Source organism: Muscardinus avellanarius (genome assembly GCF_963383645.1).
Source record: "Muscardinus avellanarius genome assembly, chromosome: 1".
Classification (NCBI taxonomy): domain Eukaryota; kingdom Metazoa; phylum Chordata; class Mammalia; order Rodentia; family Gliridae; genus Muscardinus; species Muscardinus avellanarius.
In genome coordinates this window covers 139,896,773-139,911,454 of record NC_137786.1, presented here as the reverse complement: position 1 = coordinate 139,911,454, position 14,682 = coordinate 139,896,773, and the positions used below count along the sequence as shown (strand labels likewise).

At 41.4% G+C, this 14,682-nt stretch overlaps 1 protein-coding gene across 20 annotated transcripts in view; it reads right to left on the bottom strand.

Moving 5' to 3' along the window:
• Window positions 1-14,682, bottom strand: part of USP28 (ubiquitin specific peptidase 28) — a gene marked incomplete at both ends in the record, with an annotated part of 74,731 nt that overhangs the window by 38,680 nt on the left and 21,369 nt on the right. For 13 of the 20 annotated variants that reach the window (XM_080718432.1, XM_080718451.1, XM_080718435.1 and 10 more), the window contains 4 exons: window positions 5,542-5,701; window positions 7,004-7,109; window positions 11,398-11,530; window positions 14,330-14,407. In XM_080718432.1, the coding sequence (XP_080574558.1) occupies window positions 5,542-5,701; window positions 7,004-7,109; window positions 11,398-11,530; window positions 14,330-14,407 (477 nt within the window). The remainder of the gene's footprint in view (window positions 1-5,541; window positions 5,702-7,003; window positions 7,110-11,397; window positions 11,531-14,329; window positions 14,408-14,682) is intronic. The other 7 variants (XM_080718448.1, XM_080718438.1, XM_080718449.1 and 4 more) reach the window with 1 other exon arrangement.

Below are 14,682 nucleotides of genomic sequence, written 5' to 3'. Positions count from 1 at the left end.
GCGTGGTAGCGCACACTTGTAATCCCAGTGCTTGGGAGGCTGAGACAGAAGGATCGCAGATTCAAAGCCAGCCTCAGCTACTTAGTGAGGCTCTCAGCAATCTAGAGAGAACCTGCTTCCAATAAAGTATAAAATAGGTCTGGGAGTATAGTCTGGAGGTAGAAAAGCCCCTGGGTCCACCCTCAGTACCACACACACACAAAATACTGCTATTGAGACTCTATTTCAAAACAAAAAATAAAAAAGGGTTTGGGAGTGTGGTTGAGAGATAGAATTCCCTGGTCCAATCCTTAGTGCCAAAATAAATAAGATATTTTGTTTCATATTTAAAAGTATATACCTAGTCATTGATTCTACTTCTGTACTTCTAAGGAAATAATAATGATTACACCTCAAAATTAACAAGTATGTTAATTCTTTTAGGTTAAAAAAGGGAAACAACCTAAGGCCTAGCAACAGGAATAAATAAACTACACTATATTTATATAATAGATAGTTATATAATCATTAAAATGTTATAGAAAAATATTTTCATAAGGTAGACTATATTATATAACAATAAAATGAAATTCACAGAATTTTATATGTATCAAGGTGGATAAATATTAGAAATACATTTTGTGTAGCCAGGTGTGGTGACACACGCTTGTAATCCTAGCACTTGGGAGGCTGAGACAGGAGGATCACACAGGTTTGAAGCCAGCTTCAGCTACTTAGTGAGACCCTGTTTCCAAATAAAATATAAAATAGGTCTGGGAGTGTAGCCCAGAGGTAGAAAGTCCCTGGGTTTCACCCCCAGTAACACACACACACACACACACACACACACACCCCAAAAAGCAAAAACATTTTGTGTAAAAAAGGGAAAAACCATATATCATGACATTAATAACGTAAAATAACACTATATACTGTTTGGTGCTATATATAAGTACACTTGTTTGAGAGGAAAGGCATGACAGTTGGGACTCAGTAACAGGATTCTCATTAATTTCTTAAGCTGTGATGGTCACAGCAGAGTTTAGCATTCCCTGCTGACATAAACGTTACATGTTTAAAAGTGAAGGGGGAAGCCCACAAGTGCTGGGTGCATAAATGTCACCATCACTATGAACTACATTATGATGTGGGACTATAACGCACCAATAAAAGCATAAAAATAAAAAGGTAACTCACTTAGCAAAAGAAAATAAAAAGAGTGTAACAGCAGATATCTCTCAGAGACAGAACCAAGTATATATATATATATATATATATATATATATATATATATATATATACTATATACTATATACTTAGTATATATATATATATATATACCAAGTATATACCAAGTATATATATGTATACCAAGTATATACTATATACCAAGTATATATATACTATATACTTTGTACTAGAGATTGAACTCAGTAACATTCTACCTCTGAGGTACAGATAGCCCCAATCCTTCTTTATTTTTTACTTTGAAACAGGGTATCACTAAATTGCTGAGGCAGCCCTGAACCTGCAATCCTTCTGTCTTAGCCTCCCAAGTACCAGGATCACAGGCATGTGACACCATGCTCAGCTTTAGGAATTATTTTATTATTTATAAATCACACATTTTTACTGTATCTTCTGTAAATTCATTTCTTAAAAACGTCTGTTGTAGCCGGGCGTGGTAGCGCACACTTGTAATCCCAGCATTTGGGAGGCTGAGACCAGAGGATCGTGGTTCACAGACAGCCTCAGCTACTTAGTGAGGCCCTCTGTAACTCAGTGAGACCCAGTATTCAAAATAAAGACTAAAAAATAGGGCAGGAGGTGTAGCTCAGAGGTCGAATGCCCCTGGGTTTTGTCCCCAGACCCGCAAAAACAAAAAACAAACAAAAAAACCCTCTATTGTATGAATGTAACACCCCATCCCAGCATACTCTTTAAATGACACCTCTCCAGACTGCATACTGGAGTTCTTGAAGTGGCATATCCTGGTAGACAACAGCCAAAACCATGATTCAAACTAGGTAAAAGGTTGGGCACTTTTTACCTGGGAGGCTTAGACTGCAACTGTCTTGTCTGTTTCCCTCCTGGCCAGCCTCAGCAACATCGAATTTCAATCTTTCTTTCTTATTTTTTGTTTTTGTAGTACTGGGTATGGAACCCAGAGATATTCGACCTCTGAGCTACACCCCCAGCCATTTTAAAAATTATTATTTCTTATTTGGAAACAGGGTCTCACTAGGTTACTGAGAGTCTAAGTTGTTGAGATTGGCTTTGAACCAGTGATCCTCCTGGGATTACAGGTATGTGCCACTATGCCTAGCTCCTTATTATTTTTATTTTTAATATGCTTTTATTGGTGCATTAAAGTCTCACAAAATAATATAAACCATGTTGACAGTGACATATGTGCACACAGTACTTGGTAGCCCCAACCCCTGACCACCTCGTTTTAAAAAATTTGAAACAGGCCAGGTATGATGGCACATGACTGTAATCCCAGTACTTGAGAGGTTGAGACAAGAAGATCACAGGTTAGAAAACAGCCTTGGCAAGTAATGAGACTCTTATCACCCTAGTGAGACCCAGTCTCAAAATTAAAATAAAATAGGGCTAGGGGTATAGCTCATAGGTAGAATGGCCCTGGGTTCAATCCCCAGTACCAAAAACAAAACTTTTTTTTTTTTTAAAAAAGGAAGCTGGGCATGGTGGTCAGGCTTAGATAGGAGGACCGCAGGTTCAAAGCAAGCCTCAGCAACTTAGCGAGACCCTGTTTCCAAATAAAAAATAAAATAGGGCTAGGGGTGTAGCTCATAGGTTGAACGCCATTGGGTTCAATCCCTAGCACTACTCATACACACACACACACAGGAAAAAAACAAAACAAAAAAAAAAAAAACAAAAAAACAGGGGGACTGGATATATAGCTCAGAGGTAGAATGTCCCAGGGTTCAATCACCAGTACAAAGAAAAGGAAAAAAAAGCTAAGTAAAATACTTTCTTGGGGCTAGGTGTGGTGGCACATGCTGAGGCAATAGGACTACAGGTTCAAAGCCAGCCTTAGCAACTTAGCAAAGCTCTCAGCAACTCAGCAAGACCCTGCTTCAAAATAAAAATAAAATAGGGCTGGGGATACAGGTTAGAGGTGCAATGCTTCTGGGTTCAATCCCCAGCACCACTTAAAAAAAAATTTTCACTGCTTGGCTCTAGCCTCAGCCACACCCTTCTTTTCCCACCTCACCCTTGTAGACAGTACATCTCTTTTCCTCCTCTACTGGTGACCCCACAACACTCCAGAGTTTCTTTTCTCCATGAGGAAATGGCTTTCTGCTCTCGTTGCCTCTGCCTTACCATGAGCCTTCGCCAAAATCCGGCTTTACCAAAGATGCCATCATTATTCGTAAAAACAAAACAAAACAAAACAAAACAAAAAAACCCCACAGAACTGCAAGCTAATGCAATTCACCATGGATAAAGTTCCTCCATCTCCAGCGTCTTCTCCTATGCACTCAGCATCAATCACTCAAATCCTCCTCCTGCCAGTCACCAAAGCTACAGGCATCAGAATAATCTGAGTCCTCTTCCTTTCTCCTAAGCTACACACCCAACCCTTTTTTAATTTTTTGAAACAAGGTCTCACTAAGTTGCTGAGACTGGCCTCAAACCTGCAATGCTCTTGTCTGTCTCAGCTCCCAAGTATTGGGATCACAGGCATGCACTACTACATTGGGCTCCATTTCCTTCCTCCCTCCCTCCCTCCCTCCCCCCCCCTTCTTTTGGTGTGTTTGGTACTGGAGATTGAACCCAGGGGTATTCTATCTCTGAGCTACATCCCCAACTCCCAGCCCATTTTATTTTATTTTAGTTTTTCAAAATGGTCTTGCTAGGTTGCTGAGTCTCACTACCTGCTGAGGCTGTCCTGGAACCTGTGAACCTCCTGTCTCAGCCTCCCAAGTACTAGTATTTCCAGCATGTGCCACAATGCCCGTCTTGCAGAGGGAGCCTTCAACACTTGAGTTAGAGCTCGCCCACCTTCTGCTCTTCTTCGGCAACTCCTCGTCTTGCCTGTAACCTCAACTCCAGTGACTCCTCTTTGTTTTTAGCATCTAGCCATTAGACGCCTGGAAGGTCCTTGAACACACCAAGCCCACTCCCACCTATGACCAGTGCTCGGTGGGTTCCCTTACCAGGAATATTTTTCTCCCGACCCCTCATGGCTCTTCCTTTCACCTCCTATGCACCTGGCATGAGCCCCAGTTTCATCTCTCAGCAAGATCTACCTAACACCACAGTAAATATTGAACCTGTTCCCACCTCTCATGCAGTGATTCCAGTCTCCCTTTACCCTCCTCTTTTTCTACTAGACCAGTCACAGTCTAACACATTATATATACTTCTTTAGCTAGCTAATCATTCGTTTACTTTTTAATTTAATGCTCACTGTCCATCTCACTTTATGAGAATTTAAATTCTATAAGGGCAGAAGTCTTCGTTTTGTTTACTCCTACATCTCAAGAGCCTAGAACTGTGCTAGACATACAGTAAGGCATTCACCTATTTGTGAAGGAAACACATGTCTATCCATCCAGCCCAGAGATGCCTAAGATTCTTGAGGATCTTATCTCTATATTTCAGCTCTACTCCCACATCCGAGGCTACACTTGGGATATGTCAATACCTGAAAACATGCAACTCACAGATGTGATATTCAGAGAAAACCTCAATTATGGACCATAACACATCTTCTGACTCATTTGTTCAGTTACCTGCAGGACATCTGTTCTTTGCCTGCAGAAGAAACTCAAGCAAACTGACTCCTTCCCCACTCCTTAGTTCCTTCTTGTCTTTATTTCTCCCACAATCTAGTTTGATCTCATGCTTTTTCATACCCTCAGTAAATTCTCACATTGGCCCTTTGTCCTTTCATCTTTTACCCAGTAAATCTTCCAACCTATTAATCAAATTTTTGACTTAAGAGCTTCAGAGTAGTGGGGTGTGGTGGTGGTACATGCCTGTAATCTCAGTACTTGGGAGGTTTAGACAGCAGGATCACAGGTTTGAGGACAGCCTCAACAACTCTGAAACCTTGTTTCAAAAAAAAAAGAAAAAAGAAAATTCGAATACAGGCTAAATATCATCTGAAATGCTTGGGAGCAGGAATGCTGAATTTCTCCTGCTTGTGCTTCTCTGCTTCCACGACTGGTATCACTTCTCTATTCCAGGCGGCTTCATTTCCTACCTGGATACCCACCAGAGTCCCCAGCAACTCATCCCTCCTTGCTTCACTCACTTCGCTAGGACACAGCGGGCACGCTCTGATGACACAAACACTTATTCAGTGCAATGAAGATTGCTAAAGATTTCAATTTCAGTATCGCCCAATTTATACCCAGGGCATATAAACCCAAACCACCAAAGCAACCAAAACACAATAATGCTATAGGAAAGACAGACTACCAAGTTTTAAATATCTGTTTTACTTTTTTTGGAAGTTATGTTTCTCACATCTCAGTTTAATAAAATTACAAAATTATTTCCAAAAGATGAAATATATCATACCTGAATGACAGCACTGAACCAACAAGTATTGCCAACATTTTTTAGCCCAACTGGCCAACCATCAACTCTCCTCCAGTCATTGGGATTAGGGTTTTCTCCCCAGACTTCACAGCGTTTTCTCTTTGAGCGTTTAGTTTCTACAGAGGTTGCTTCGAGCATCCTATATTATACCAACACATGATATAATGAAAAAGGAAAGTGTTAAAGAGCAACATACCATATAAAGGATGTTGATAAACTTTTATAGATAATACAAAATGCCAGAAAAAAATTTACTGGTCAATCACTGGCAATATAGTAGTTATAAGATTATAATGTAAATAAAAGCAAGGTTTAAACTGGGTGTGGCAGTACACATCTGTAATCCCTGTACTTTGGCTAAAGGTATAGCTTAGAAGTAGAATGCCCTCGTAGACAGACTGCAGGTTTGAAGCAAGCCCCAGCAACTTAATGAGACTCTGTTTCCAAATAAAATAAAACAGGGCTAGGGATGTGGTTCAGAGGAAGACCCCTGGGTTCTATTCCTGATATATATCTATCTATCTATCTCTCTCTCTCTCTCTCTCTCTCTCTCTCTCTCTCTCTCTCTCTCTCTCTCTCACACACACATACACACACACACACACACACCCCTACCTTTAAACAGAAACTTTAATCCTGCCATAGCAGAGACTACTATATGATGGAATGATGTAACTGAGTTGAGATTCAAGACTGTTTATGGCTAATATATTTCCAGTACTCTGGAGGCAGAAACAAGAGGATAGAAGGCTCAAGGCCAACCTCAGCAACTTAGCAAGGCTCTCAGCAACACTTCAAGACTCTGTTTCCAAATTAAAACTAAGAAAGTTTTTTATTTCAACCATAGTCTTTGCCACTGGAAAAGGCAAGAGACACTGTGATAAACGTGAATGGTCTCCAAATTGCCCAGCACACAGCCTGGGCAAAACTCCCCAAAGAAACAACTCAGCTGTGTAAGGGAATAAATATGTGCAGTGTGCAGAAATGGATAGGCCACCATTGCAAACCAATGTATGTGAACAGCACCAGGCAATCACCAAATTAGTACCAATTCAAACAATATAGCCCCTGGTCACCTCTGAGGCAGAGCAGTTGAGTCATAACTTTCATTTAAAAATACTCAACAGCATAACCCTCCAAGCTGACAAGGGAAATATATGTTTATATTTGCCCAATACTTAAGACTAGCTTGTTGTTTTCAGATAGCAACTATGAACTTTAAACTTTGTAGACTTCTACTCAAAGACCACAGGCTGCAATATGACCCTCCTCATATCTGGCATTTTCAAAAGTGAGCCAAAAATGTAAGTAAGCAGACCACATGGCTTCTCCTTAGAGAAATTTCATTCAGGGACCACTAAAGGCCTTGGCAAAATTATTAAGTCACATTCACAGAGCAACTGTCCGTGAACTACACAAAATTAAAAATTAAAGCAACTACCTGTTAAGATCTCTCCCATCAGCTTGAATTTGGGGGGACTCCAGCAGACTCAATGCAATGGCAGCCTGAAGATCATCTTTGTTATCGTGAGTAAGGTCTATCACTTCTGCGAGGTAAATAGAAACTTAGTTAGACTACATGCAAGAAACTGCAATGAGTTTGTATCTCAGGTGTAAACTTCAGGTACAGACAGGTAGGTGCAGTAGTACATGTCTGTAAGGCAAGCAACTCAAGAGGCTGTGGCAGGAGGATCATGAGTTCAAGGCCAGCCCAGCAATTCCACTACCCTTATGTGACACCAAGAAGCAATTCACTTCAGATGTATTAAAAGATTATGCCGGGCGTGGTGGGGCACGCTTGTAATCCCTGCCCTTGGGAGGCTCCCACTCTTGGGAGGCGGAGACAGAAGGATTGCGCTGGTTCGGGGCCAGCCTCGCTGGCTTAAGAGACCCTGTTTCCAAATAAAAAATATAAAAAAATAGGTCTGGAGTGTAGCCCGGAGGTAGAAGGGCTTCCAGGAACCCCAGTACCAAAAAAAAAAAAAAAGGATGTATATAATCCCAGGACTTGGAAGGCCAAGAAAGGAAGATGATAGGTTTGAGGCTAGCCGCCTTCGCAACTTAGTGAGACCCTATTTCAAAATAAAAAAATTAAAGGGGGTGGAGATGTAGCTCAGTAGAAGAATACCCCTGGTTTAATACCCAGTACCAAAAATAAATAAATACATACATACATACATACATACATACATACATACATACATACATATCCACCCATTTGAGTTCAGGTTATAAAACAAGTTCTTAAACAACACAAACCACAGGAAAAGAATGATATATGAAAATGAAGTAAAATTCAGCTCTTTAGTGCATTATTATACTGTAAAACACAAATCACCAACAGGGAGAAGGTATCTGCATCACATAAGTACAAAATAATGGATTCATATCACAAATAATGAAGAATCACACCGACTTGTGAAGATCTCAAGTTCGAGGCGAGCCTAGGCAACTTAGCAAGAATCTATCTCAAAATAAAAAGGTCTGAGAATGTAGCTCAGAGGTAGAGCTCTCCCCTGTAGTGTTCCATCCCCAGTACTGACAAAAAAGTTCAATAAATAAAATCAGTATTAATATAAAATATATCAAAAATAGTATAAAAATAAAGTTAATATCAATAAGAAAATAGTAAGAATTAGAAAGAAGCAAACAAACAGAAACTCAGCAGAAACTATGAAGAAAAATTTCACATAAGGGAAAACATGATGGCTTAAAAGGAAGAGATGGCTCAAGCACATCACTAATTTTAAAACTGATTAAGATATCTTTTCACATCAAAAGGATGGGCAACGAAAGTAAAGTTTGGACGTATATGCCTGTAATTCAGTACCTGGGCAGCTGAAACAGGAGGATCACAGGTTTGAGGTCAATGTACAGTAACTGAGCAAGACCCTGTTTCAAAATAACAAATATAAAGAGCTGGGAGTGTACCTCACAGGTAAAATGTCTCCGGGTTCAATCCTCAAACAATTTCACAATCTGACATAACAAATTTGAGAACCACTGTTATTCTCAAACCCTCATAGTGGGACTATAAGAGATTAAAAAATCATTTGGGGAAATACTGTCATTACTTATAAAGTTGAAGATTAACATATCTTAATACCTAACCAACTATATCACTAGGCACATATACCAAAGAACAGCTTGCATACATGCACAAGACATATGAATCAAAATAATGCACAGCAGCCTTAATGTTTATAATAGACTTCAAAAAAACCCTAATATCAATCAATACATACATACATTATGGGACAATCAGACCATAGAATATTATATGCCAATGAAATTGAATTAACTACAATTACATGGTGAGTTACAAAAAGAAAATTACTGACTAAAAATGTCACAATGTATACTAAAAACCACACATAGGAATATGGTAATCCCAGTAGTTGAGACGCTAAAAACGGAAGGTGGTTGCAAATTTGAGGTCATCCTCAAAAACTTAACGAGAACCTCTTTAAAAAAAAAAATATAGGGCTATGGGTGTGGCTTGGAGGTAGAACACCCCACATTTAATCCCCAGCAACACACACACACACACACACACACACACACACACACACAATGTGAGCCTTAGCCAGGCATGGTAGTGCACACTTGTAATCCCAATACTTAGGAGGCCGAGACAAGAGAATCACAGGTTTGAGAATCGTCTCAGTAAATAGTGAGACTTGTATCAACCTAGCAAGATACTATTTCCAAAAAATAAAAAATAAAACGAGGCTGGGGGTATAGCTTGAAGGTAGAATGCTCCTGGACTCAATCCCTAGTGCAACAACAACAACAACAACAACAAAAATGAGCCTGAAATGGTGGAGACCCAGTACTTGGGAGGCTGACAGAGTATGATCACAGGTTCAAGGAGAATCTCAGTAACTCAGCAAGACTGTTCTAAAAACAAAAAAATAAGAAAGAGCTAGGTATAAACAGGAGGCAGAAGGCTCCTGAGTTCAATCCCCAGTAACACACACACACACACACACACACACACACACACACACACGTATTACTTAGAATGGCTCAAAATTGCAGAGCCCAAATGTCTGACCTGATAGTGGCTCCTCCCTCACAGCAGCCTCTTGGCATTCAGAGCACCACCCTCCTGGTTCTCCCCACACCCATCCCCTCCCAGACCTCAAACTGTGAGCATCCAGTGCTCACTTGCTGGGCCTTTCCTATGCCTACTCCTTTGGAGAGCTGGCTCATCAGCTTCCCAGCTTCACATAACATTTCCTATGATTCTAATTTGCCGTCAGTTGCCTGGATTTCCTCTGAACTAAGCACCTGGGTCAGGGTCTCTGCTACCTTTTTTTTTTTTTTTTGGTGGGCCTGGGGATGGAACCCAGGGGCATCCGACCTCCGAGCCACACACCCTGCCCAATTTTTATTTTGAAACCGGGTCTCACTGAGTTGCGGAGGACCTCACTTAGTAGCTGAGGCTGTCTGCGAACCACGATCCTCCAGTCTCAGCCTCCCAAATGCTGGGATTACAAGCGTGCGCCACCATGCCCAGCTACCCTTAGCCTTTTTTATTCTGAAACAGTCTCCCTAAGTGACCGAGGGCCAGCCTCTTACCTGTGATCCTCCTGTCTCAGCCTCCCAAGTATTGAGATTACAGGCAATGCCATCCTGCTCAGCTCCCATTGCTTTTTATTTTTTATGGTACTGGGGATAGAACCCAAGGGCTTTCTACCTCTGAGCTATACCCCCAGCCCTATGTTTTAGTCTTTATTTTGAAACCGGCTCTCACTGAGTTGCAAGGGCCTCACTAAGTAGCTGAGGCTGTCCACAAAGAGCGATCCTCCCGTCTCAGCCTCCCAAATGCTGGGATGACAAGTGTGTACCACACGCCCGGCTCCCCATTGCTTTTTTGATACCTCTACCTGAGCCTAACTAATAGGCATTTCAAATTTAATACTACTAAACAGATTCCCTCCATCTTCTATCCTACACCTACTCTTCCTGTAGTTATTCCCCATCCCGGGTAAGTCCAACTCCACCCTCTTAGGTGCTTATGAAAACGAACCTGGAGCCACCTTTAATGCCTTTGCACAGCCATGTCTTGGTAAGAAAGTCCTCCTTCCTCCGTCTAAAAAGCCAGAATGCAGGTACTGCTCACCCCTCCACCCAGCCCTGCCAACCGCCATCACTCGCGGTAGCCCCATCCTAGGATCCTTGAGGTGACCATGTTCCTCACAACCCCTCCTCCATGTTCTGCTCCCCATACAGCAGTCAGGGCCTCTGGAAAATGGAAACCAGCTTACATCATTTCTTTGCTTCAAACTTTCAGCGCCAATTTGACTGGGAACATGAGCCAGCAATGGGGCTCTGCATGCCCCGCCTCCTGCTCCCCCCAGGGCTCCCGGAGCCCCTCACTAACCCCAACCCCAGCTTCAGCTCTGGCCTCCTGCAGCTCCTTAAAGCAATGTGCACCTCATCTCAGGCCTCACTCCCTCTGCCACCCTGTACTTTCTCACACCGTCCATCCTACTTGAATCCAGTTCCCAGCATCCTGTCTTCATTTCTTTCATTCTTTTTCTCCATGGTATTTTTCACATTCTAACATGCTATATCATTTATTTACTTGCTGATCTCTCCTACTAAAATATAAGCTTCATAAAGGCAGGAATTCAAAAGTGGTTGGCACACAGTTGATGCTCATTGAATAGGTGCTAAATAATGAATGAATGAACCCATTTAAGAGCTTGGACTGATGCCTAGCACACAGTAAGGACTAAATGCTTAGCTGTTCAAAGAGCTGATGAGCCTGACAAGGAGCTCACAGGCGCTGGCTCTCGTTTCTGCTAGTTCACACGAGATACATACTTGCTAGTACTTCCTTGTTCGCGGCACTCCCCTCCACTTCAGATGGCTCGGTAGCTACGGTGTCTTGACTGGGCTCCTTAACTCTTTCATCCGTGAGGAGGCTCACTGCCTGAGTGATGTCACCATTACTGGCCTAAGAAGGGAAGAAACAATAGAAATTTCACAAGCACAGAACCACAGAATTGAAGATAAGCAAGTTAAGTTTTTGGTTATACCTCCTTACTACCCTCAGAATGCACTAAGTCTAACTCTAAGTAGAAGTATGAGCCAAAGGTGGTAGCACATGCCTCTAATGACAGCTCCTGAAGGGCCGAAGCAGGATAGAAAGTTACAAGACTGACTCAGGCAAACTCAGAGAGACCATGTCCCAAAATAAAAAAGCCAGGTGTGGTGGCACACACCTGTAGTCCTAGTACTTGGGAGGCTACGACAAGAGGATTGTAGGTTCAAGAACAGCCTCAGCAAATAGTTAGACTCATCAACCTAGCAGGATTGTTTCAAAATAAAAAATAAAACAGGGTTTGGGTATAGCTTGGAGGTAGAATGCCTCTGGGTTCAACCCCCTGTACCAAAATAATAATAACAACAACAATATAAATTTAAAAGGCTGGGTAAGGTGGTGCACACCTATAAAACTAGCACTTGGGAGTCTGAGATAAGAAGATCACAGGTTTGAAGTGAGTATCAGCAACTTACAGAAACCCTCAGCAACTTAGAAAGACCCAATAAAAAGGTGAGGATGTAGCTTAGAAGTAAAATGTCCCTAGGCTGAATCTTCAATATAAAAAAAAAAAGTTTTTTCTTAATTAAAAACAAGCCCAGTGTGGTGGCACACACTTGTAATCCCAGTACTTGGGAGGGTGAGACAGGAGGATCACATGTTTTCAACTGCCTCAGCTACTTAGTGAGGCTCTCCACAACTTAATGAGACTGTTTCAAAATAAAGAATAAAAAATAGGGCTGGGGGGTAGCTTGAAGGTAGAATGTTCCTGGGTCCAATTTGCAGTATCTTAAAAAAGTAAATTAAAAAAAAAAAAAAATGGGCTCAGGATGTACACACACACACACACACACACACACCAAAAAGAATAGTGGAGGACAGTGAGACTGCTGCGCTTGAAGCTATGTCACACAACTTGTCAAAAGAAGCGAGTTGAGCTGGGCGTGGTGGCACATGATTGTAATCCCAGCATTTGAGAGGCTGGGCCAGGAGGATTGCAGTTCGAAGACAGCCTCAGCTACTTAGTGAGGCCCTTTGCAACTTAGTGAGACCCTGTTTCAAAATAAAGACTAAAACACAGGGCTAGAGGTGTAGCTCGGAGGTAGAATGCCCCTGGGTTCAATCCCCAGTACTGGAAAAAAAAAAAAAAAAAAAAAAAAGCGAGTTGCCAGGATCTTATTTCCTACAATATGCAAATAAACACAAACTCTGCTGCTGAACATTTGTTGTCACTGCTGCAGGTACTATTGATCCTGATTTCACAAAGTAGTTAAGATTCAACATGTCAAAAAAGGCAGTTATTTCAAAGAGATTTAAAATAAGAACAGCCTCTGCGATAAAAGTCATAAACAGTTTTGTAACATGATCATATTTGTTTCAAACATTTTTGGGTACTGGGGATTGAACTCAGGGGCATTCTACCTTCAAGCTATATCCCAAGCTTTTTTATTTTTTTTAATTTTTTAAAAATTTTTTATTTTTTTGTGGTACTGGGGGTGAAACCCAGGGGCTTTTCTACCTCCAGGCTATACTCCCAGACATATTTATACTTTATTTGGAAATAGGGTCTCACTAAGTTGCTGAGAGCCTCACTCAGTGGCTGAGACTGGCTTCGAACCTGTGCGATCCTCCTGTCTCAACCTCCCAAGCACTGGGATTATAAGCATGTGCTACCACGCCCAGCTTTATTTTTGGGGTCTTTTTTTTGGTGATACTGGGGTTCCTGGAAACCCTTCTACCTACGGGCTACACTCCCAGACCTATTTTTATACTTTATTTGGAAACAGGTTCTCTTAAGCCAGCGCAGCTGGCTTCGAACCTGCATGATCCTCCTGTCTCCGCCTCCCAAGCCTGGGGATTACAAGCGTGCGCCACCACACCCGGCTCTCCTAACACTTTATGTTTTGAAAAGGATCTCACTAAGTTGCTAAGTGCATTTTTAAGTGGCCGAGGCTGGTCGTGAACCTACAGCCCTCCTGTCCTGGCCTCCCAAGTGCTGGGATTACAGGCCCAGTTTGAGGCAAATCTTAAGCATCTTATATTTTACTGGCCAAAACTTCACAATGTGCCATTTAAAAATATTAACTCACAAGGCTTAATGATAATTATTATCCTATCACACTTTTATGATATATATATATATATATTTTTTTTTTTTTTTTTTTTTTTTTTTGCAGTACTGGGGATTGAACCCAGGGGTCCAGGGGTGTTCTACCTCCAAGCTACACCCCAGACCTATTTTTTATTCTCACTTGGAAACAGAGTCTCACTAAGTTGTGGAGGCCTCACTAAATAGCTAAGGCTGGCCACAAATCTGCGACTTTCTTGTCTCAGCCTCCCAAGTACGGGGATTACAAGAGTGCACCACCATACCTGGCTAGTAATAATAGTTTTTAAATATTAAATAATCAGTTCAAACCTCTCTGACTCAAATATTGTGTAGTTGGTCTCAATCAGGATCCATATAAAGTCTGTACAATGAAACTGACTGGTATGATACCTAAATCTCCTTGACTCTGTAGAGTTTGCCCCAACACAAGTGTCCCCATCACCTTAAAATTAATATGTTGAAGAAATTGGGCCATTTGACCTGTGGAGCTTCTGTGCCTTTATACAGTTTCATTTTGGCACAAAAACAGCTTGAATTAGCACACTATTGTATGGACGACTATTTTAATGCCCACTGGCCTTCAAGAGGAGTTTGAAACCAACCTTTAGAGCTTCATGAAGAAAGGAAGGATCCTGAATGCCTGTGATTTCTCTCAGCTGATTTAATAGCATTTGGCAGCTCTGTATTTGAAGGGGGAAAGAACACAGACATACATCAATCAGAATGCAAACCTGTATACACTCTGAATAGAAAGGTCTGAGACATTTTTTACTCTAAAGAACTGACAAATTCCACATAACATAGTATTGACTGCCAGATGCATTCTGCATTGCCAAATCTGTTTCTCTTTTAAAAGTTTAATCATGGGAAAATACCCTGGCACTTATGAAATATGAGTAAATACATAAAATATTTACGTGTAGTAGTTTGGCCTTAATGGATGCTTAAGAGTGCC